Source organism: Archocentrus centrarchus, chromosome 2 (genome assembly GCF_007364275.1).
Source record: "Archocentrus centrarchus isolate MPI-CPG fArcCen1 chromosome 2, fArcCen1, whole genome shotgun sequence".
NCBI lineage: Eukaryota > Metazoa > Chordata > Actinopteri > Cichliformes > Cichlidae > Archocentrus > Archocentrus centrarchus.
In genome coordinates this window covers 28798343-28822014 of record NC_044347.1, presented here as the reverse complement: position 1 = coordinate 28822014, position 23672 = coordinate 28798343, and the positions used below count along the sequence as shown (strand labels likewise).

General features: G+C 38.9%; 1 protein-coding gene across 3 annotated transcripts; it reads right to left on the bottom strand.

The window, feature by feature from the left end:
- Nucleotides 1-2914: 2914 nt before the first annotated feature.
- gtf3c3 (general transcription factor IIIC, polypeptide 3) lies at nt 2915-23403 on the bottom strand. 3 transcript variants are annotated; one of them, XR_004021526.1, is made up of 20 exons: nt 23117-23403; nt 22896-22968; nt 22093-22397; nt 21896-22019; nt 21553-21744; nt 19369-19534; nt 19036-19183; nt 18786-18942; nt 17079-17179; nt 16290-16461; nt 15877-16079; nt 11887-11988; nt 9098-9230; nt 8601-8826; nt 8415-8469; nt 7080-7215; nt 4502-4626; nt 4266-4418; nt 3887-4070; nt 2915-3420 (listed from the first exon to the last, which is right to left on the bottom strand). XR_004021526.1 is itself a non-coding variant. In XM_030756023.1 (19 exons), exons 1-19 carry the CDS (start codon nt 23207-23209, stop codon nt 3948-3950), a joined length of 2787 nt encoding a protein of 928 aa, XP_030611883.1. In that variant the 5' UTR covers nt 23210-23403; the 3' UTR covers nt 2915-3947. The 3 variants fall into 3 exon arrangements, 2 of the variants coding, with proteins under 2 accessions (XP_030611883.1, XP_030611893.1); XM_030756023.1 differs by having other exon boundaries at nt 2915-4070; XM_030756033.1 differs by having other exon boundaries at nt 2915-4070; nt 4367-4418.
- Between the last annotated feature and the right edge of the window lie 269 nt (nt 23404-23672).

Here is a 23672-nt window from a genome sequence, read left to right as displayed (position 1 = left end):
TCTGCTAAAGCACATTTGGACAAGGCAGCTTCATTTTGGAATAAGGTGCTGTGGACTGATGAAACTAAAATTGAGTTATTTGAACATAACAAGGGGCGGTATGCATGGTGGGAAAAGAACACAGCATTCCAAGACAAACACTTGCTACCCACAGTAAAATTTGGTGGGGATTCCATCCTGCTGTGGGGCTGTGAGGGTCGCATGGATTCCAGTCAATATCAGCAGATTCTTAGAACAATGTTCAAGAATCAGCGACAAAGTTGAAGCTGCGCCTGGGCTGGATACTTCAACAAGACAACGACCCCAAACACTGCTCAAAGTCTACTAAGGCATTCATGCAGAGGAACAAGTACAATGTTCTGGAATGGCCATCTCAGTCTCCAGACCTGAATATTATTAAAAATCTGTGGTGTGATTTAAAGCAGGCTGTCCATCAAACCATCAAACCTGACTGAACTGGAGATGTTTTGGAAAGAAGAATGGTCCAAAATACCTTCAACCACAATCCAGACTCTCTTTGGAGGCTATAGGAAGCGTTGAGAGGCTGTTATTTCTGCAAAAGGAGGATCTACAAAATATTGATGTCATTTTTCTGTTGGAGTGCCCAAACTTATGCACCTGCCTAATTTTGTTTAAATAATTATTGCACACTTTCTGTAAATCCTATAAACTTCATTTCACTTCTCAAATATCACTGTGTTCGTCTGCTATATGATATATTTAACTGAAATTGCTGATCCAAACAACCAATGATTTATAAAGGAAAATCATGAAAATTATCAGGGGTGCCCAAACGTTTGCATACTACTCCCTTTTGGTTTCCTCAGTCTTTGTAACTGATGTAAGCAGAGTACATGACACCGTTAACTTCTTAAACATTTAAAATAATACTTTGAAATAATGCAAAAATATAAATTGTTATTATAAACTTTTTTGCATCTGTGTCACTTTTAACACTATAGCTGTGATCAGCAGCTACAGACTCTGTATTTACAGGTCCAGGTATGAATTGTGGTGCAGGGGAACTTATTCTCTTGACCAGAGAGTGATGTATAAATATGCCTGGAACAGATTCTGCTTTCAGCCTTGTTTCCCTTTTTGGTCACTACAAACTTCTTTGCCTCAAAATGTGCCTGCAGAGTGACTTACCGGTAAGTTTATTGCAACACACAAAACCCGACACTAGTTTTTAGGTTCATATGCTGGACATGTAGGTCTATATGTCACTGCATATCTATATCCAAGTTTATACAAATTCATGTCACATTAATAACTGATATTAGTCATGCTTTGTTAATCAGCAGCAAAAAGCTTCCCAAACTTAGTTTGCCAAAGAACCACACCTCTTAAAGCAATTTCCCATCCAAGCCTATGTGTGTATTACTAACTTCTCTTTTCCAGCACGAGAACCAAAGGAGGTTTTTAATAAGGATTGAAGACTGAAGCCATGCTATTACCCTGAGTCGGTTTTGAAAACCATTTTCTGGTTTACACTTTTTAATAAATCAGCTATTCTTCCCAGTGGTGTGATCTTTGAGAAAAGTGCAAATGCATTGTTGTGTTACAATTATCTGACTTTTTTTTTTGCTATTGTGAGAAGCGAGAACAGATTACTCCTATTGACTCAAGCCAACCATTTTTTTCATTGCATCAAGATTTACTTAATGAACTCATGGAAGGAAAAAGGTTTTAGTAAAAGGACATATAAAAAGTATGTTTATATACATATAATGGTATATAAATGTGTTTTAATATGTCCCTTCATTCCTGGGTATGCATTTTAATTCACTCTTTTCAGCAGCAAAATTTGGCACAAGCAAATCAAAATAAATTTCTGCTGCTTAGAAAGAAAAATTAAAAAAAAAATTATTTTGAAATTTGAATATATTATGTATTTATGTGTACATTAAGTGCAGGAGTTAATCACTGTATATATAGTGGTTTATTTAAACCCAGGTTTTTGCAATAAAAACACATTACAGTGCTGCAGGTGTTCTAATCTGAAGTTTTCCTCTTTTCACTTCTCAGAAGAAAACATCTTAGATCATATCAATGATCTAAGATGTGTTTGAGCTTGACTGTCATACAAAGTTTAAGGACAATATTAAAAAGATGAGAGCAATTAACAATGTTAACTTACTCTTTGACCATAGTAATAACCAGAACTGCTAACATGGTGGGTAACTAACTGTTCATACTAGTCCTCATATTATTTACTATCAGAATACCTATATATTGACATAACTACAAACACACGTGTATTAGTAAATATTTTAAATCAGTGCATTTATACATAAATAAATATTACATAAATAAATTTGTAGATCCCTGGATCTACAAATTTAAATTGTCTGGTGAGCACTAACTAGCTCAAGTCACGCTGTCGCATTTCTAGTTGCCATGTAGCCTACAGCCAAGACAAACCAAATTGATTTTCCATTATGTTGTTGAAGGTGAAGCATTTCCTTCTTCCAGCTGCTACTGAAGCCATGTGTTGGTGCAGCTCCTCGATGTTTCTTTAAAGTTAGAAAGCATAAAAATCTTAATCCATCCCTGAAGTGCTTCTGATGAGGATCCCATGTTCACAATTTAACCCAAAAGCAACCTCTAATTTCACATACTCCTGAGACAAGATTAACTCTAATCTCATGTCTCTGATACACTCCATGTATACAACTCAAAATCATGTGAATAATGGTCCTATAATACATTGTAACGGTGACATCTCAGGTACCGAGCTTTATAGGGGAAAAGTTACCCCACATCAAAAAGGCCTAAAATAAAAAATAAATAAAAAGGAAAATTTAGAGTAAACAATGTCACAGTTAAAATTCAGGCTCAAAGGTATCTAATCACTGAATAGTGTTTGCACTCTTTTGAAAAGTCCCAAATTAAAAAAAAATAAAATCATATATTAAAAGTAATTTGTTTTAATAAACTCACATTTTATCACAAGCCCACCACAATACTACAATACAGATTCAGCTACAGCAGTGTCAGTATTGTATTCTGATTGCAAACAGGTTAGAAAACATGTCATTTTATACATCTTAATAACAGGTGACAATGAAGAAAAAAACAAAGCAAAAACGGAAGCGCATTACATTGATGTAGAGGCCCAATGTAGAGAATCCAAAACCCTCCTATTATATGACGAGTCTAACTCCCCGTGGAGTCACATTATTAAAGTGTTTAACTCAGAGTAGTGATAGAAAGGCAGGGTTTGGGACACCTTTCTATAACAGAAAACAAACATGCAGTTAGCATCTTTACTAACTTATACTTCTATCAAAGGGTGTATTAAGGCCATTTGGTTTGGGACAGCACTTAATGGCACCTCCATGTTAACAAGCAAGAAATCTCGCTTAAGATAGGCAGGCTTCTGCTGTCCTCTGTTTCCCAAGCAGACTGAGGTTGACGCTGTTGAGGGATACAGTCATTTTAATACTCAGTACTTTAATACTGAGATTTTATACATGATAGTGAGATTTGGCAGTGATTTATTTGAAGCATTTACCTTTTATACATTGATGCCAGGCAGCATGGTGGTACAGTGGTTAACACTGCTGCCTTACATAAATAGTTTGTTCTATATTTTACTCTAGAGATGGGTTCGTTCAAAGAGGTGAAAGACAGGAACTATAGGTCTTGCAGCTACTTTAAGTCAGCAAAACAAAAATCATACAACTGAAAGATTCTGTATCATTTAAAATGTGATTAAGTACCTATCAGACATTAAACTATATATAAACTAAAGATAAACCAATATGAATGTAAAAATGACAAAATAAATTACATTTGCAGAAATAACATACATAATACAAAACAACATTTGTTTAATAATTACCCAAAAAAAATTTTAATAAATAAATAAGGCTTCACCCACCCTCCACATTTTCATAGAAATTTCGCAGCTGGAAAGGAAGTTCCAATGATGAGGGACATTTTCAAATGATGCAGTGTGAGTTAATGAGCTGTTGGGCCATCTCCACGTTACCACTGGCCTGGTAGATGAGTGACAAGTTGAAGGCAATCTCCCTCCTCAGATCAACCTGGTCATCTGCGATGCCCTGCAGGGAAAAAAAAAAGTGGTTAGAGGGATAGAGAGAAAAAGGGAAATATTGTGTAAGGCTGCCATTATGAAGGTTTAGTAGAGAACTGAAAAATGTAAAAGAATTCTGAATGCAGGTCAATTTATCACTGTCTTGAATAAAAGTGTCTATATTTCAGAAGGCTAAGCTGGAGCAAGTTGTGGTTTTACCCACCTCCAGTTTTCTTGCTGGTAGTAAAAGTGCCTTTTGGTAGTAATGCATAGCCAAATGTGTGAGGCCCATTTGGTGCAGTGCTCGGCCCAGGTTGTACATACTTTCTTGACACTCTCCACGCAGCTCTACATAACGCCACAGGAAGGAGAAACCCTGAAAAGAAGTGTGTGTTTTAAAAGAACAGACTATAGAATGAAATACTAAAGCTGGAAAAAAAAAAAAAAAGAACACTGTACCTGCAGCACCAGTGCATGCCGTTTGGCTACATACTTCTGAGATGCCATGTGGAAGAAGGTGAGGCCCACAAATAGGCTGTGCAGTGGATTGCTGGGATGAGTCTGGAAGGCCTGAACATACTGACCTAAAAACACACACATGTATTGTAAACGATGCGCACACATTTGGTTTACACTGATTTGTCACTGCTTTATAGATTGCTCAAGAAATTAAAGGAACACAAGTTAAATCAGAATATGGGATCAAGTCAGTTAAACTTCTGAACTATTGATCTGTGGTTGTTAATCAGTTCTAGCTGCTTTGGTGTTAATGAAATTAACAACAGGTGCACTAGAGGGTCAACAATGAGACAAACCCCAAAACAGGAATCGTTTTATAGATGGAGGTCACTGCCATTTTTTCCTCATCTTTGCTTACTGTTTCCTTCTAGTTTTGCATTTGGCTAGGGTCAGTGTTATTACTGGTAGCATGAGGTGATACCTGGAACCTACAGAGGTTGCACAGGTAGGCAAAGTCCTCCAGGATGGCACGGCATGGAGGAGATTCCTGGAGACAGTCAGTTATTCTAGGAGAGCTGGACAGGGCTGTAGGCAGTCCTTAACCCTTCAGCAGGTATCTGCTTTTGTTTTGTGTATGTTTCTCTCCATCCGATGCTACCAGGTTGCACCTTAGACTGTCCAGGATCTCGGTGATGCCCTGGTCCAGACCTAGGAGGAGATCCTCCAGGAGACCATCCATCATTTCATTAGGAGCATGCCCCAATGTTGTCAGGCATGCATACAAGTACATGGAGGCCAAACAAACTGAGTACTATTTTGAGACTCAGAAAGGAAATGGACAAGCCTTCTGCATCATTTTTTCACTTTGATTTTCAGGGTGTCTTTGAAGTCCTTTTTAGGGATGATAAATTTAATTTCCATCAAACAATGTGGCATCCTTTTGTTTCTAGCACATTACCCAGATCACATCAGTACAGATATCTTGCATGATTTTTTTTTTCCCTATTGTGTTTTTATAGTGTGCCTTTAATTTTTTTGAACAGTGTATAAGTTGCATAAATGTGTTTTTGTCTAGTTTCTTGAGTTACCTGTCTACTGCCCCTGGTTTGAGCAAAGGAGAAGGCTGAGGTTGGAGGTGTACAGGGGGGAATGTGGTTTCTTTTAATTAAATTTAGTTATTGCCCCTTTAGTTTCCCCCTTTGCATTTAAAATGATTAACTCTACTAGTATAGTTTGAACTGTCTCTCATTTGATTAGATGAGTTTGCTGAGTTAAGGTGGTTTTATTTGTTTGTTTTTGTGTGTAGAGTTGGTGCTAATTTCATAACAACTGCTTCATACCAACTCAGCTGCAAGCAGAGATGAGATTCTGAGACCACCAAGGCAGAAGCCTTCTGCCACTTGACGACACATAGAAATTCTGTCCATAAAAATTATGAACAGAATCGGTGACAAAGAGCAGCCCTGGCGAAGTCAAACACCCACAGGAAACGAGTCCAACTTATTTCCGGCAATACAGACCAAGCTCTTGCTGCAGTTGTGCAGGCACTGAATGGCCTGCAACAATGGGCCAGACACCCCATACTCCTGCAGCACCCCCCACAGGATACCCCAAGAGACTTTCTCCAAGTCCACAAAACACATGTAGACTGGATGGGCTCCCACACACTACTCAAATATCCTCGAGAGGATGAAGAGCTGGTTGAGTGTTCTGTGATCAGGCATACACCTTCCTGGGGAGACTGAGGAGTATGATCCCCCAATAATTGGAGAACACCCTCCAGTCTCCCTTCTTAAAGATGGGGACCACCACCCCAGTCTGCCAATCCAGTGGTGCCACCCCCAGACCCCCACACAACATTGCAGAGGCGTGTCAACCAAGACAGCCATACAACATAAAAAGCCTTCAGGAACTCAGGGCAAACCTCGTCCACCCCATCCTGAGTTACCTTGCTTCAAGGCTGTACGGACATCATTTTCCATGGCCTCACTATACTCCTCCCACACCTGAGTTATTTACTTATGTTTAATAGTTTATTTCTTTCAGGGACCATGTACAAAAAACATTAATCACATAAAAGGAAAAGATGCTTTGTACCAAATTCAGCTATGAGCTAATTTCCAATCACAGTCCCTGGAAAAAAAAACATAAATAAATAAATGAAACACCAATTGGTTCGGCCACTGCCCAAGCTGCTGTACTGCTTGGCCTGCCAGTACCTGTCAGAAACCTCTGAAGTCCCATAGGCTAACCAAGTCTGATAGGACTCCTTCTTCAGCTCCCTTCACCTCCGGCATCCACCATCTAGTTTGGGGATTACCACCATGACAGGTACCAACCACCTTGCATCCAACAATAACAATGGAGGTTTGGAACATGGTCCATTCGGACATTCCATGTCCCAATGACCAGCCTCAATGGGCGGGGACAGGTCTGTCAGGGACTCTGCCTATTTTCATGATTATGTATTTTTGATGATTTTGAAAATAACCCCATGATTGGTCTCTTGTGTGGTAGTGTGGTAGGGATATGTAAAACATTCTTAGCAACTGGAATTAGTAGATTTGTGTGTAAGTACCAAGAGCATGTTTGAAGCTCCCTGACACCATGGCGTTGTGTCCACAGAGAACACAGAGAGCGTGATTGTCAGGATGTTTAAACAGCATGCGTAGACAGAAGCGATGGTGGCGCTGGTGCTGGGACGTTATTGTCAGCTGAGGAGAGTTAAAAAAAAACAACAAAAACGTAATTTGTTTGCAAAATCTTTCCACAATATCCAGGCAATTCATGTCCCTTTAACTTATTAATTAGTATTAATTAGTATAATTAATATTAACAGTAAATCTTCATAATCATTAAGACAACATATCAGAGCCCAATGGGAATATCCCACTGCCATTAATGAAAATATAAAATTAATTTAGAAGTCTGGATTACATTACAGCCCCATTTCATAACAGAACACCTTCAGCAGACATCTTATTACCTTCTGTTTTGCCCCAAACATTTATCCAAATGCATTGTCACCCTTGGATTAGTAAAGATATAATATGTATTCTAGCAAAAATATTAACAGTACTCATTGAATCAAAAACTATTTTAAGCATGCTTGATATTCTGTGATTATCTTTAACATTTCTGCAAATACTTCCTGGTGTCCACATTATAGAACAGACACAAACAATTTCCACCATCTAGCTACTACCAGCTGTTAAGTGACCTGGGTCTGTTGCTAGATATGGGGAATCCCCACCTTTTCCATTTGAGTTAACAATGGTCAAGTAGGTATAGCCAATCACACAACACAATATGATCACATGATTAGAAGAAGTCAACCAGGCATGAAAAATAAGCTGCATATCATTACCATATATTACCATAGCAATAGCAGCCTGAAATCCTCTCCACTTCAAACAAATACAGCCAGTGTGTACAAAGGCTACTAACATCCAGGAATATGAATATTGTGTTGCATATCTTTGAGAGTGAAGAACACGTGCCAAATTTCATGGCTGTACTCCTTGTGGATTTGGAGTCTATAGGCTAGAAAATTACAGCCTCACAGTCAGAAGGATGGTCAGAGACGATATAAAGCAGGAGGATAAAAACTAACCTCTGCCTTAATGGCTTGACTAAAAAAATGCTTTTGATTTTATAACATTTCTTATAAGTTTTGCTAAATTCAACTATTTGAATTTCCTTCCTATTTAACCTCAAGAAGTGTAGAGACGCGACTGCCCAACAAAAGAAATGTTAATTTTTTTCCCCCCTCAAATCTGCCATTTTTTTCCTCATATAGTTATAGGTTTAATCTCATATAGTTATAGTTTTCTGTGTATACCATCCCCTCAGAGCCCCTTACTTTCTTTTTCCATGTCTTAATAAATCATTGTACAGAGACACAAAAGCATACCTGGTTAAAAATATTCCAAAGCTGAGGCAGAGCTACATTTTCCATCAGCATCAGTCTGTTAAGGGACAAACAGAACAATTAATATTATAATTTATGTATAATGTACATTTCTATTTTCCCCAAACTAAGTCATGTGAAATAACTATGACATGCTTTCTGCCCAAGGCAACATACACATCAGTCTACCTGATGTAGTTATATGCCTTGTAATAGTTGCGGTCCATGATGGTGGCAGACAGGCCAATGAACTCCAGCTCTTTCCTCCTGGGCTTGTTGTCATAGAATGAGTAGAACTCCATGGCTGAATCCACCAGCATCTCAGCCTCCTCATAACGCTGCACCTCACACAGTGTCAACACACAGCTCAGCAGTAGCTGCCACCAGTCCTCTTTAGACAGGACGTTGGTTTTACCTGTGGACAGGAACAGGTGCTCAGGTACACTAATGACACACTAATCACTATTTTGTTTATCTTTATTACAGGGTGCTGAATTTCATGGATGTTCCATAGTCTTTGGATGCCACAATGCTTCTACTCTCTTCCTGTGTTAGGCCCTTAACACTGGAGCGATTATCTAGCCAACTTCTCTGCACTGATTCTGCCAACTACAGGTTCTACATTTAAACCAAGCAATCAGGTATGATGACTAAGTAAGTAAAATTGTAACCAAAAATATTCATACCAGTGTTGTCCAAATAGGCTGTTACATGGTCAGCAATCTCTGGTAGCAAGTCTTCAACCTTCACCAACCTCAGGTGATTCTCACCCGACAAGCTAACAGAGCGCACACAAACCTTAGCTCGCTGCATGGCCACCTAGAACACATACATACATACGTACATATATACTCAATCACTTCTCAGACACAATGAGATGTGTGAATGTAACAGAAGATGAAATAATGTCAATTTATTTCTGAAAATTCACTTTCTCTTGCTACAATCCATCAGTGTTAAGAGAAATTCTCCCAGTAACAAGAAACCTCACAGAGAGACACCCATACGGACGACATGATGACAGAGTACCCGGAGAGTACCTATTTCAGTAGCTCAATTTTAGTCACTTTTTAAAATATTTTACTTATTCTTTATTTATCCAGGTAGAACATTTCATTGAGATCTATTTTTCAGGAGAGATCTGGCCAAGAGGATCACGGAAATTGTAACAAATATAGACATAGCCTGATTGTTACCTAGTGTACTAGATGCTCAAAACAAGAGTCCATAGAAGTTTGGCACTGGCAGAGAAGATATGGCAAGTTTTTCCATGGGCGCAGCCCCCATTCTTAACTCTGCTGCTCAAACTACAAGTGCATTTTCTTTACAAATGTGACACCATTTAAGGGGAAATAAACAGGCTTTCCAATGGTATAAATTTACTGCCAAGCAGCATTGTTACAAAAAGATATGACTTTTTATGAAAGTTTGACCCTTGAAGAAGAGGTCAAAGGTCCAAAGTAACATGGTATTTAGAATCTTTATATATCATGCCCTAAAAGCCTACATGTTGTCAATACAAACAATGGCAGTAAAAAACAGTTTCAAATAGCTCTATATACCATTTTCATCACATTGACCTTCAGATCAATCTGACCTTGAAGAGGTCAAATGCAACATATTTTTAATTTTTATACGTTGCTTTCTATGTTGACAATAAACACCATACTTGTGAGATTCATAGGTTCTAAGTTATAAGGGTTTTTTGGTCAATTTTTCAACCAATAAATCATTAAATAGACCTCAAAGACCTTGGTGAACAGAAGGAAAATTTGAATGGGTCATTAACACGAACCTACAGCTCTTCAAAGTTTTATCATAATTCATTCAAACCTTTTCGAGGTATTGTGATTACAAACAGAAATGAGACGCACGCAAAAGCCTTAGCCGAAGTAATAAATGAATTTCGGTACATGTGATAAATGAGTGGCACAGGAGTTATAAATAGCCACAGCTATGGTTAATGGTCACATGCAACATTGTTTCTGTATCTATTTATGCATACCTATGGGAGCAGAAATAAAGCTTAGTGTAGTTAGCACATCTCCCCTGAGATGTACAAAAAAAATAAAAATAAAAAAAAATTACTGGTTACAGAACCAATTACTGCACATACAGTGAGGGGAAATAATTTGTAACTTTGCCCACTTCCAAAGAAATGAACAGTCTCTAATATTTATGATAGTTTTATTTTAACAGACACAGAAAGAATATCAACCAAAAATCCAGAAAAAACCCACATTGCATAAACTTGATTAACATGTCACTGAGCGAAATGAGTACTCAATCCCCAAGCAAAACATGATTTAGTACTTGGTGAAGAAACTCTTGCTGGCCAGCACAGCAGTAAGATGTTTCTTGTGGCTCGTCACCAGGCTTGCACACTTCTCAGGAGGGATTTGGCCCACTCCACTGTACAGACACCCTAAATCCTTTAGGTTTCTTAGCTGGCAGCTGGCAATTCAAAGATTCAGTTCCCTCCACAGATTATCTATAGGATTGAGGTCTGGAGACTAGCAAAGCCACTCCATGACATTAATGTTTTGGGTCATTGCCATGCTGTAAGAGATTTTACATCATACATAGACCCGTCCATTGGCCCCTCAAAGTGGTGAAATCGTCCTGTACCCTTAGCAGAAAAACAGCCTCAAAACATAATGTTTCCACTTCTGTGCTAGACTGTGGAAATGCCATTCTTAGGGTCATACTCCCTCTTTTCCTCTACACACAGTGGTCAAGTTGATGTCAAACAGCTTGATTTTGGTTTCATCTAACCACAGCACTTTCTCCCAGCTGAGATGAGGAGGATCAGTAATTGACTGATGCCACATGGGCACACAGCCACTAGAATTCTGACTGGGTTGTCTAGTGTAAGTCTATTAGTGGCAACCAAAAACCAAAATGTTTATTTTACTCAATGACAATGAGATCAATTTATAATTTTTATGTGTTTTTCTGGACTTTTGGTTCATATTCTTCCTCTCTCCATTAAAATAAAACTCCATAACAATTAGAGACTGTTCATTTCTCTGTAAGTGTGCAGATTTACAAAGTCAGCAGATGATCAAATCATTATTATCCATTGTATGTGATCAAATAATCATATGGATATTTGATTTTATACAGACAGTTTTATGCTCCTGGCCTCAGGTCAGTTTCCATGGCACAGACTTCAAGTTCAGCCTTTGCTAATTTACTCCCAGAGTATTTTCAGACCGTATATCTGATATTTTTCTGAGGTTAGATGTTTTGGAAGTGGATTCTATTTTGTGGAAAAGTTGTACCAACTCCTTTACTGACAGTCAAAGTACTGAATATATCAGAGGGAAGAAAAAGCATTCTGTTTATGTCATTGATATGAATTAAACACTTAACTAAATAATAAGTAGCACATAAAGACACAAGGTAAGTTCCTGCAAAAAAAACATACAAACAAAAAACATCTATAATGTCAAGTGCTGGTAAAGTGTGCTACCTTGAGGAGCATGGAGATCATAGTTATCACAGTGTCCAGGTAGTCCTGCATTTTTCCCTGTGTCTTCAGCAGTGTAGAGCGATGCAGTAAAAGCTTTAACTCCTACAAACACAACAATATACAGAGCTAGTTGTCCATGCAAAAAACATATAATTATAATGAAATGCTGCCACAAAAAGGTTCAGTAGATAAGAGATTTAGCAAATAAACATTATGCCTTAGTTTTGCTCTAATATCTGATAATCAGTACTATGGTTTTAGTTTATTTTTTCTGGTGGCCACACCTTATTAGTACATGCTATCAATTTACTTCTAAACCAATTACTCTTTTCGACTGTGTTGGTGATTGTTAAAGCAAAAGAAACAAAATGATATATTTATAACAGCTGTTCCTTGAAGGAGAGGAACAAGATACACCAAATACAGAGCTTAGGAACTGCCCTGTGTTCATTGCCATGTCACCGCCATGTTGTTCATGCAAAACCAAAACAAAGACAGACAATAATAAGCAGGAAATAATAAGGAGAAAACATACTAATGACTGCCCCCTCAAAAAACACCCAAATTACCTGTGAGAAGCTCAGAAGCAAATACAACACATAGAGAAGCTAGACAACAAAGCAAAGGAGTGTTATTAGGAGGGTTTGATCCCATTTATTTTTAGGAGTTACAGATGCAAAAGTTCCTCGACATTTTCTCAAAACCCATTTGTGGTGAGAACCTCCACACGAAACAAGTTAAGAATTATAAATGTTCTCGCAAAACCAAACAAATCTATTCTCCCTGCAGACATGCTGATGGATGTTAGGATTTCCGATTGTGCTTTGGTAAGAAACTTAAGTTATGTTTATGGTGTGATATGCATATAGTAACCTATAATGTAAACTGGTTGGATGTGTTTGGGGAATGGGACTTTCATTGCATAAAACAGTGCTGATCACATCTTGCAGACATCTTTTTCCAGCTGATTTCACAGCTTGGTACACATGACCCAGGAAAAATCAGAGTGTCTGATTTCAGCTTGTTGCTCTGGTGAACCACCAGTCCGCCTGACTCAAACAGGCTCTCCTCCACAGTCTTCAAGTGCTTTACAAATCTGAACATTACAGCTAATAACTGCATTTTCCAGTTTCAGTGCAGCTAGCCAGCAAAGACGAACCACTTACTGCTTAAGACACACAGAGTGAAAGTGGACAGTATATCCTTGTTTTGTTTTTTAAACATAAAACATCGCTGCAGCCAGAGGAAGTATTAAAGTGACCCCCTTAGGCTGCTCTTTAGTTTTAGTTTCCTTGTTTTCCACTGAATTATCAGTTCTGCCACTAGTTAGCTAACATAAACTAATGTAAGTATATTAGTGGCAACAACCAACCTTTGGACATCACGTTCTGTGCTGGCTGAAGATGGCGCTACACATTTTCTAAAACAGTTATTTCTTAAATCCAGCTTCACAGACAGTGTTAAATGTATGACAGTTTTTTAGAGCAGGGCTCCACGTCTTTTTACATGTAGTGTTTCATTTCCACTTTAAAGGGTTGGGGTGTGGTCTGGTTGTGTCAATTTTTAACAGAGCAGCTCACCATTCTGATGAGCTTCCAATGTCCACAATTTACCTTTCAAACCCAAAAGTAGCATCCATCTCTGTACATTCCATGATCAACTTGGTGATATGTAAACAGCATTCCGTTGGTGACGTTATGATCCCGAGTGCTATACTTTATCAAATTATGTGCATCCTGGCTGAAGATGCCTCCATTAATGCTTTAAGGCAGGGCTTTTGTATGCAGCATTAAAACAAACAGTCACTCCATCTAGCTCCCTCTGGTTTCTGGCATCAGCTACCAAGCACAAAAACATCTGTGTTGGTTAGTGTGTAGCCATTTCCCTCATTGCTGGGTTTCAAAAATACCAGGTTTGATTCTTGTAAAGGAGTTGCCCTCATGGCTCATCTAGTGACATCACTCCCTGGTGATGTCCTAGTGGCAGTCTGTTGATGTCACATTTTAGGCTCGATTCTACTCGCTTGGAACCCTAGCTGAGAAGGTACTAAAAAGTACCTGACAACAGGTACTACCACAACCCAAAAGCTGAGTAGAGTCGAGAAAAGTCGAACCAAACAGGTACTTGTGGAACAGAGGAATTAGTGAGTTGATGAGCAGTAGAACTGATCAGGGTATGCCTGTGTGTGGGCAGGGCCTAAGATCAGTCATCACAGATAATCTGCCATCTACACAGGAAGCCATTCGCTGGTTGTGCAGTACATTGACACTGTGTCATTCACTTTTCATGTTCTCTGGTTACCAAGTTGCTCCTAATTGCTTCCTGGGGACACCCTTAGAAGGTGTCAATAGAGATGTCTCCTGACAGGATAAGCAGAGGTGTGATATCCCATACTGTGTGTGCTGGACTTCAATCCACTCCTTCAGGGAGTATGTATTATAAACTTAACATTTTGTTTATTTTGCTAGTTAAGCAACTAAAAGGGTACCAAAAATGTGTACAAAAAACACCTCTAAAAATTGTATGATACTTCAGGAACACTGTAAAAGCAGGAGAATGCTACATAAGGCCACATAGAAACCTGAGACTTAGTTTAATAACAAGAAACCTGTTGGCCTACAGAGTGCCGCTTTCAAATCTTTTATTTGTACAATATGTGATATATTGAAATGGAAACTAATTTGGATGTAGGTCAACTATCATTAAGCTGGTACTTTTTTATTTTTTCCAAATTTAAAAAATATGTTAAAAAAAGTAAATAAAAAATAAATCTGTGTGCAACATTCTGTAGACCTTTGCACATTAAATACTCACCAAAAATTGGCCAACAAAATAAGGGACTAGCAGCAATTATATTTAAACATCAATGTTATTTGCAAAAAGTCAAAAATCCATCTCCAACATTTTGGAGAATTTTGCCAATAAACACTCATACCAGGTTTCAGAAGAGTTGGCCTATAAATAAGGGAGGAGAGCCCATCCATCCATCCATCCATCCATTCGCTTCCGCTTATCCTGGTCAGGGTCGCGGGGGGGCTGGAGCCTATCCCAGCTGTCATAGGGCGAGAGGCAGGGTACACCCTGAACAGGTTGCCGGCCTGTCACAGGGCCAACACAGAAAGACGAACAACCTTTCACACTCACATTCACACCTATGGGCAATTTAGAGTAGCCAATTAACCTAACCCCAGTAAGTGCATGTCTTTGGAATGTGGGAGGAAACCGGAGTACCCGGAGGAAACCCACGCAAGCACGGGGAGAACATGCAAACTCCACACAGAGAGAGGGAGAGGCCTGGGCCAAGGTGGAATCGAACCCAGGCCTTCCAGATGGTATTCTATCTGTGAGGCAGCAGTGCTAACCACTACGCCACCATGCTGGAGGAGAGCCCATTGAAGTTAAATATCAATCTACAGAATTTCTTAAAAATTCCAAAAATTAGCAATAAATAAGTGAAAGAGTCAAAAATCAGAGATTCATCTGCAGCATATTATGAAGTTTTGCCCAATGAATGAATACTTGTCGCAAGTTTCAAAAGATTCAGCCCATAAAAAAGGGAGAATCAGTCACTGAAGTTAAACATGAATGTTCTGCTTATCTTCCAAATTTCAAAAATTTGTTAAAAAAATGAAAATAAAAAAAATTGAAGCACTTTTTTAGAGCTTTACACATTAAATACTCAAGTTTCAAAAGAGTTGGCCTTGGAATAAGAGTAGGGATGAAAGTTAAACATCAATGTAAAGTATTTCTTGAAAATGTTGAAAATTCATAAAAAAATATATTTAAAAAACAAAAAGTCAAAAATTGAAAATTCATTTCCCCATTTTGTAGAGATTTCCCCAAAGAGTATTTTGGCCAAGTTGCAAAAGATTTCAAACATAAATGACTAAGGAGTAGCAAATTTAGCAAAATGTTGACGAACACTGGAGGGTTCAGTACTGGATCAGCTAAAAAATAATGATTTAAAAAAAAAAAAAAAAAAGTCCTTGCCTTCTGTGCAGCTGAAGAATCCTGTGCCAGTGTGTTGCTATCGTACATGGACTCCAGTGCCTTAAGGGCACAATCCATCCGGCCCAACTGTTGCTGCAGTGTGGCAAGGGAAAGCCGGGCCTCCAGGTGTTGCGGAGCCATCTCCACCACCTTAGTGTAGCTTTCTGCTGCTGCCTCCATGTGGCCCAAAGCCTTTAGACACTCTGCAAAAGACAAACGAAAGGGATGAAGACATACTGGTATAAATACCAGTGGTTTTCTTTTTCCCCAGTCAGACTTGAATTGAGGCCTAACATAAAATCAAGTCTTTCACTATAGTTGTAAAATTTCAGATAGTGGAGAATATTCTAGATGACAGCTGCTGATGATACACCTCATTTTTCAACACCATTTCAGCATTTCCTTTGTCCTACCTGCATGTCGCAACCAGACAACAGCCAGGTTGTACTTTTCAGATACGACGAGGGCAGACAGCAGAGGCAGAGCAGACATGTACTTGCCCTCTTCCAGGTAGGCTTCGCCCACATCCAGGTACAAGTCACCAATCTCTTCTGGACTCTGCTCCATCAGCGTTGACACCAAACCCTTATAAATATGAAGATTCTTAAATTACCTTTTAAAAAGTCAAATAATCTGAGTCCATATTCCATCTGAGCTTAGTATTGCCATGTTTCCACTAATGCCTAATCAGCGTAACTCAACTCGGCACGGTTTGTAGAGTTTACCCATTAGGTCCTGGTAGGTCCTAGTTTTTTTAGTGCCTACTTAGCCAAGGTTCCTAGCAATCCGAGGCGATCCGAAAATGTGACGTCGAAGAACAGCATGCCACTGATTGTCCAGGGAATGTTGCCACTAGCTGAGTCATGAGAGCAACATCTTCACCAGAATCAAACATGCCATTTTTAAAACCCAAAAGTGAGGGAAATGGAGACAAACAAACCACACCGTGGTCCAACGACGAGGTGCAGACATTTCTGTGCTTGATGGCAGACGAGAAAAGAGAAAGTGTATCAGGTCTCTGAGCTAATAGCCGTGTTTGAGTCGCATACAAATTATGTCAAGTGACTTCTGCCTGCATTGCTCTATCAGCTTCACCCACATTGAGGTGGTATGCAACTGTAATGGAAACAAAACAAAACCATGTCGAGTCGAATAGGTACTAGTGGAACCACTGTATATGTGACCTGTAAGTCGTGTTTTACCTCTACAGGTCTGTAGACATGAAGGTGTATGAAGCAGACAATGAGTTTTGTCCTCAGGTCTACAGGGACACTGTCTGGTACCTGCACATCCAGGATTTCACCTGGAAACAGCACACAACAACCAATCAGTAAAAAGAGTACCCCAAATACAGCAGTTTTAACTCCAGCCTACAGTAAATAAGGAAAATAAAAATACCAAAAACTGAAGTTCTTCTTAAATCTAAATTTTCTAAATCTGTTTTTCCATTTACAGTGCTGTGAAAAATTATTTGCCACCCTTCCTGATTTCTTAGTTTTTGTATATTTGTCATACTTACAAATTTGAATATTAGAAAAATACTAAATGCAGTTTTTAATATGATTATTTTAATTTATTAAGGGGAAAAAAGCTATCCCAACTTACCTGGCCCCATGTGACAAGCAATTGCCCCTTAAACCTATTAACTAGCTGTTCCATCCTTAGCAGTGAGAACTGTAATCATGCATTTGCATTAACTGGCAATGAGTCTTTCACATCATTGTGGAGGAATACTGCCCCACTCTTCTTTGCAGAATTGTTTTAATTCAGCAACATTGGAGGGTTTTCAAGTATGAATGGCCTGTTTAAGGTCACACCAAAGTATCTCAATCAGATTGCTGATAAGGGTGGCAAAACCAGATATTAGGTTTAAGGGGCACTTACTTTTCATATTAAAGTTTCTTTGATGATCTCAAACATGTATAGCACGGGCACCCAGAAAGAGGAGCCCAAAGCACCGTACGAACGTGGGGACACCAAACAGACCCAGAGTCCAAGACAAGCTTTTTCAAAAACTTTTCTGTTCTTTGGTTTCTCTCTGTGACTCTGGCTCGAATAATTTCACATATACTAGAGGGAAAAATTGGTGTACCTTTGCTGTTTAATCTTCACCTGTAACTAGTTGGTTAGTTCATAAATTCATGTTTTTGTGTTTGATAAAGTACAACCATGAATTAAAAAAGAAACAAAGCACTCAGAGTGTAAACCTCCACCAACGCAGCTCATTCTCTGGGCAGTATAGTATTTGTATTTTGTATATATTCACTTTGTTTTCCTTTTTATTTTTAAATGTACTTTAAATGGTTTACAGTAAGGGTAGCATGACAGATGTTTACTTTGATTACACAAACATTATATAGGAATAGGTAATTAATAATAAGTACTGATTTGTAAATAACTGGGCATTAATAACTTGAGCTTATTATATAATGTTATACTACATTATATTTTTAACTACAGTGACAGTTCATTCTCTTTCTCTTGATAATACTTTCTTTAAAGATAAAACACATTTTGCAGTGAAATTGAAAGAATATAGATGCAGATTTTAAATCTAAAAGTGAGACCAAAAGTCAAACCACACACATTTGGATTGCAAATATGTGATTTTTAGAATATATACTAGTATCATTCCTAAATGTTGCTAATACAAAAAAAAGGCTATAGAATTTTAAGCATAGTTTTAAAGATAAAAGACATTTTATGAAAGTTTGACCCTTGAAAAGGAGGTCAGAGGAAGTTTTTTCAGAATTCAATCAAAACTTTTTGAGCTATCTTGTTTACAGACAGAATGACACGCATGCATGCACATACATATGCAAGCAAACGCTACTTGGCAGAGGTAATTACTTTTAATATTTCTGGATGAATAAAAAGTGTGTGAGGTGCCTGATGTTTTTGCAGCTCACCATTCTCCTCTGCTGCAATTTCCTCTGCCTTCTTTAACTGTGTCCCTTCAGCACTTTTCCCCCCCTCCTCTTCATTCCTCTCTTCTTGTGTTGATGTAATAACAACTGGTGTGGATTCACCTCTGACCAAAACAATGCCTGCAAACTGAACCAAGACCTAGGAGAACACACACAGTGTGGGTACCATTAAAGAGAAGCTCTCTCTCTCTCTCTCACACACACACACACACACACACACACACACACGTACCTGCAGGGCCTTGTTGTACTGCCGGCTGGTGATATAAAGCTCGGCTGCCATGTTGATAAAGTCATCACTGACCAGGTTGGGGTGTCGTACCAAAGCTTCCTCAATCACACTCAGAGCCGAGGGCAGATCATTATTTTCATAGTAACTCCTAAACATGACACACAAAAACAAATAAATATGAGCTGTCATGAAGATAATCCAATATCTGATGGCATGATATTTTAGGAAAGGCAAAGCAAGAACATGACACTACTGCATGTGGGGGATTTATGTGTAGATGAAACACAACAACAGCACATCTATATTCTTTGTATACCATGTCAGTGTGCTTACTTGGCCATGTCTTTGGAGAGCTGTATGAAGTGCTCTCCATCCTCCAGAGGCAGCAGCGACAGGATCCTGCGGTAACCGTCCATACATTGTTTGTGCTCTCCCAGGCGCATCTGTAGACTGCAGCGCTCCCACAGGTAGCGCACATTGGTAGGGTCATACTTGATAGCTGTAGAAACAGGGCAAGGCTTGAACCTGGAGTAAAGTGTAGAAATAATAACTAGTGTTTCCCTAAATATCTTTTTTTGGGTTGTTTTTTTTTTTTTTTTTTTTTTTTTTTTGCAGCGGTGGTTCAAATTTCCCAGTTCAATGTCAGGAGAAACAGTGATTCCAGTAATGCTAAAGCGTGTACGTCTAAATCCTACTACATGCTGTGCAGGTGTAATTTGGATGTATTTCAGAGTTTTGCAGGAATTCTTTCTGTGTGGCTCAGCTAGGACAGACTATAGCCATCACCCCTCTGAACTGCATAAACAGTTAAGAAAATGGATAGCACGGTAACTTTTTTGTGTACTCCTACACAAAATCTACACACATATTTCAGGTTTGATGGATGTGCTAAAGCAGCCCTTCTCTGGATAAATTTGACAGCTTAAGTTGTGAGCAGATTTTTACCAGAGAAACATCTGTTCCATTAAGGCTGCAGCAATTGATAATTTTAGTAATTGAGTATTCTATCCATTAGTCCACTGATCAATCGAGTAGTTGGATTAGAAATATTTTTACTTATTAATAAGTAATAGCAAGACTTCAAAAGAGAAAAACACAGGTCTTTTAAAATAAACTGCTTGCTGCAATTTCTATAATGGAAACCAATCTTTGGTGTGGGTTCATATGCAGCATGTGCTTTTGTTTGTGTGTACAGTATTTGTGGTTTTAAGTCAGTCTTCAGGGAGCTGCCTAATTTAAACATATTTTTACTTCTGTAGTGTTAGTGTAGATTTTCGCTCTGTAAAACAAACGGGGGTGGATGGGCACAGCTACCAAGTTCTTCATACTGGTGTTTATTGATTAGGTGATTTGATGGAGGTCTCTTGTCTTGTCCCAATAAAAGTTTTAATGGTGCTTACAGGAACAAGTGCTGCTGCTTTGGATGCTAGAAAAATGTCTTCTTTCACTCCACATGAGCTCACCATCTCAGTAACGACTCCACTGCTTTGCTCTTCACAGTCTGTATGTAGACAAGACTCCACATTAAACTATAAAAGCACTGTTACTACTGCTGTTGTGTTATCAGTCTTTTTCTTGAGAAAACTGGGGGCTGCACGGGCTTAATGTTGTCATACTTTTTATTCACAGGCTTGCTCCTAAATACATTTCTCCTGCAGGTTTTATTTTAGTTGCTAATGTGGGTGAAACACTCATGGTTACACAGTGAGCTCTGCAGAGGTGTGCATTAAATGAAGCATTGAAGCACAAAATTTGTATCAAGGATTTTTTGTAATTGAGTTATTCGATTTACTCGATGAGTAGTCCCCATATCCAAAACCGCACACACTTTCTGATGGAAGACTTGCTCTTATATCAGAATCTGTTCATTTTTCTTCAGCTGTTTGACGCATGTCATTTCTGAGAGAAACACACTTGTAAGCCTTAGTTATTGTGTATTACTTTATTAGCAGATTTCTCGCCCCCCTCATCAGCTCTTGGTAGAATGTGTTGGTTTTTAGTGAAATTAAGTGGTACATTTGTTTCAAGTTTACCCAAACTTTCCACTCCCATTTTGATTAATTTTCAATTAATTGCCCAGCCCTAACATGAGCCACAGTTGCCAAGTCAACTAATGTGTTTCTCTAAACATTACTGTACTTGTGAGCACTCAGAGACAAATAACTGCCACAGATATTTATTTCTATATTATTATAACGAACTTTACACAGAATCAAACAAAAAACAATATTGAATGTGCTATCACTACAGACCTCAACTAGATTTCACAACTTTACAGTCTATTAGAAAAATGTGTGTTTGCCTTGAGATAAAACCTTTTTTAAAAAAATCTTACAATATGCCTTTGCTTTTACACATTGAAAACTGTTGATAGAGGACACTAATAAAAGTATAGTAAAGAATAAAGTGTGGGATTGTATTGTTCAACAGTCCCACCAATACACAATAAACATAAGTGAATGTCAATGCAGAAGCTATGGGAAGCTGAGGGAAGTGACGTGGCAGCATCTGACTGACCTTTGCTGTAGCAGATGATGGCTTGCCGAATGTTGTCCTGCTCCAGAGACATTTCAGCCAGTCTGATCCACTCCTCGCAGTCCGAGGGGTTGAGGTGGGCAGCAATCAGGCCAAACTGCAGTGCTTTGCTCATGTCCTCTTCATCCTCATAGATCATAGCCAATGTGGAGAAAGGCTCATATGCCAGAGGAGCTGAGGGAGAAAAGATTTTTTTTTTTTAATTTTTCATACTGTTTTTGAACACTAACTGGCACAGAGACAAGCTTCCAAAGTCAGTGTCAGTGCAAACAGGGACTGCTTATATGTCCGTCAGTGCATGATGTCATGTAAACCCGCTTCATACCCTGTCTTATGATCTCCATACACATCAAGATGGCATCCTCTTTCTCTCCTCTTGCGTACCGAATGTTGGCCTCTCCCATCAAGCCTCTTAGAGCCCGGGGCAGCTTGCTGCCATGACGACGCCCCTGTTAACACAGAATCATATCAACCAAGAACTGGAACAACTCACCTACATATAATTGTTCCCCCCCTCCTCACCTTCATCATCTTCTTGCTTTCTCGGTTCAGCTCCATCTCCAGTGCAAACACATCTCCAACAGTCACATCTTCTTCCTCGGCTTTCTTCTTGTTCTTCCCCTTTCGTCTCCCCACTGGCCTTGGCCTCTTCTCTTTCTTCTCTGGCTTCCACTCTTCCTTCTCTGCAATGTAATCCTTATCATGTGCATCATCAACATAGCTCAAGCTGTCCTCCTCTTCCTCCTCCTCTTCCGAAGATGGTGGATCTGCAGTTTCGCCTAGCATGGAGGCAAAAGCCAGCTGGACTCCTGGGCTGACTCCCTCCTCTGAGAAGAGAGGCGAGTTGGCTCAAGTCATGTTTATCATACTTCACATGTGATCTCGGGCAGGAAACAAAAGTAAGCTGACCAAGTTTCTATAACCAGTGTCCTCTGACCAAAACAATATGTTTAATGAGCAATGCTAAGTACTTTGTGGATGCCTTAGGAAAGAAATTAAATCAAGACCAGTTTAATTTAATAGGACCGTCTGTTTCCCCCCTTGTACATGGTGAATATTTAGAATATTAAGAATATCTGCAGTTCCACTTATGCTCAAGTTAAATGGGACAGTATATCTGATACTCTATAGAACTTTACACAAATTGTGTCCAACTATTCAGCATTATTCTAACACTGGACACGACAATTACGATGTTAACAGTCGAATAACATTATATTCTAATACTATGACAATTAAAAGACACTGGCTTACGGGATCCATTGCCAATAGTGAAAGAAGGGTCCGTTATTTACAAACCCGAGCCACTGACAGATGGACATTACCGATTTTCACTGGAATTAGTCCGGACGTGGAAGGGGGCACATCATCTTCCGCATCTTCAGCTACCTCCCCTGACTGAGAGAGGTTGGAGTAAAGGAAATATCACATTTATGTCACTGAAAGAACCACCTTAGAGTGAAGAAGTGACGTTGAGGATACTGCCTCAGATAATTAGGTAGCCAGCCCTATGAACTGTTAATGAACTAACAACCTCGTCACTTACCTTGGCTTTCCGCTCGTCTCTCCTTCTGTCGAACTCCTCAAAACTTATTCTACCTTCAAGGTAGTCTATGAGCTCATCACTGAAACCAGACATGTCTCCCGCCACTTCAAATGAGCTGTTTCATATCATTTTACAGAACAGTCGAAACATAAACAAAAGATATATATATATATTATCTCTGGTCTACGTTGTACGCCACATAAACACTGTCCCCGAGCAAGCTGAACTCAGATGGTAGGAAAAAGTCAACATTAACGTAAAGTGACTCGAGCTAATGTTGAACAGCAACCACGTGATCTGGCAAATCTTCCGGGTTGGCGTTTTCAAAATAAAAGCACTTTTTGCGACATCTAGTGGTAAAAATTCAGAACGTACATCTTGCCTCTACCTTTTGGCAGATTTTGATAGGTCAACCCTTTTTATGCAAAATTTTATACACCGTATATCAGTTTACTCAAAAACTTTTATATGTACAGATCAAAGTCAAAGTCAAGGTGAACTTTATTCAGACTTCAGACTATACAGCTGGGAGTGCACAGCTGAATGAGATTGCGTT

Coding starts and splice junctions, on each gene's coding strand:
- gtf3c3 (XM_030756023.1), bottom strand. CDS start 23,209: ATGTCTGGTTTCAGTGATGAGCTCATAGACTACCTTGAAGGTAGAATA. Junction 8,827..9,097: donor AGCCTATTTGGACAACACTG/GTATGAATATTT, acceptor TCCTGTCCACAG/GTAAAACCAACGTCCTGTCT. Junction 4,627..7,079: donor GAGCTTCAAACATGCTCTTG/GTACTTACACAC, acceptor GTGTGTTTTTAG/GTCAGTATGTTCAGGCCTTC.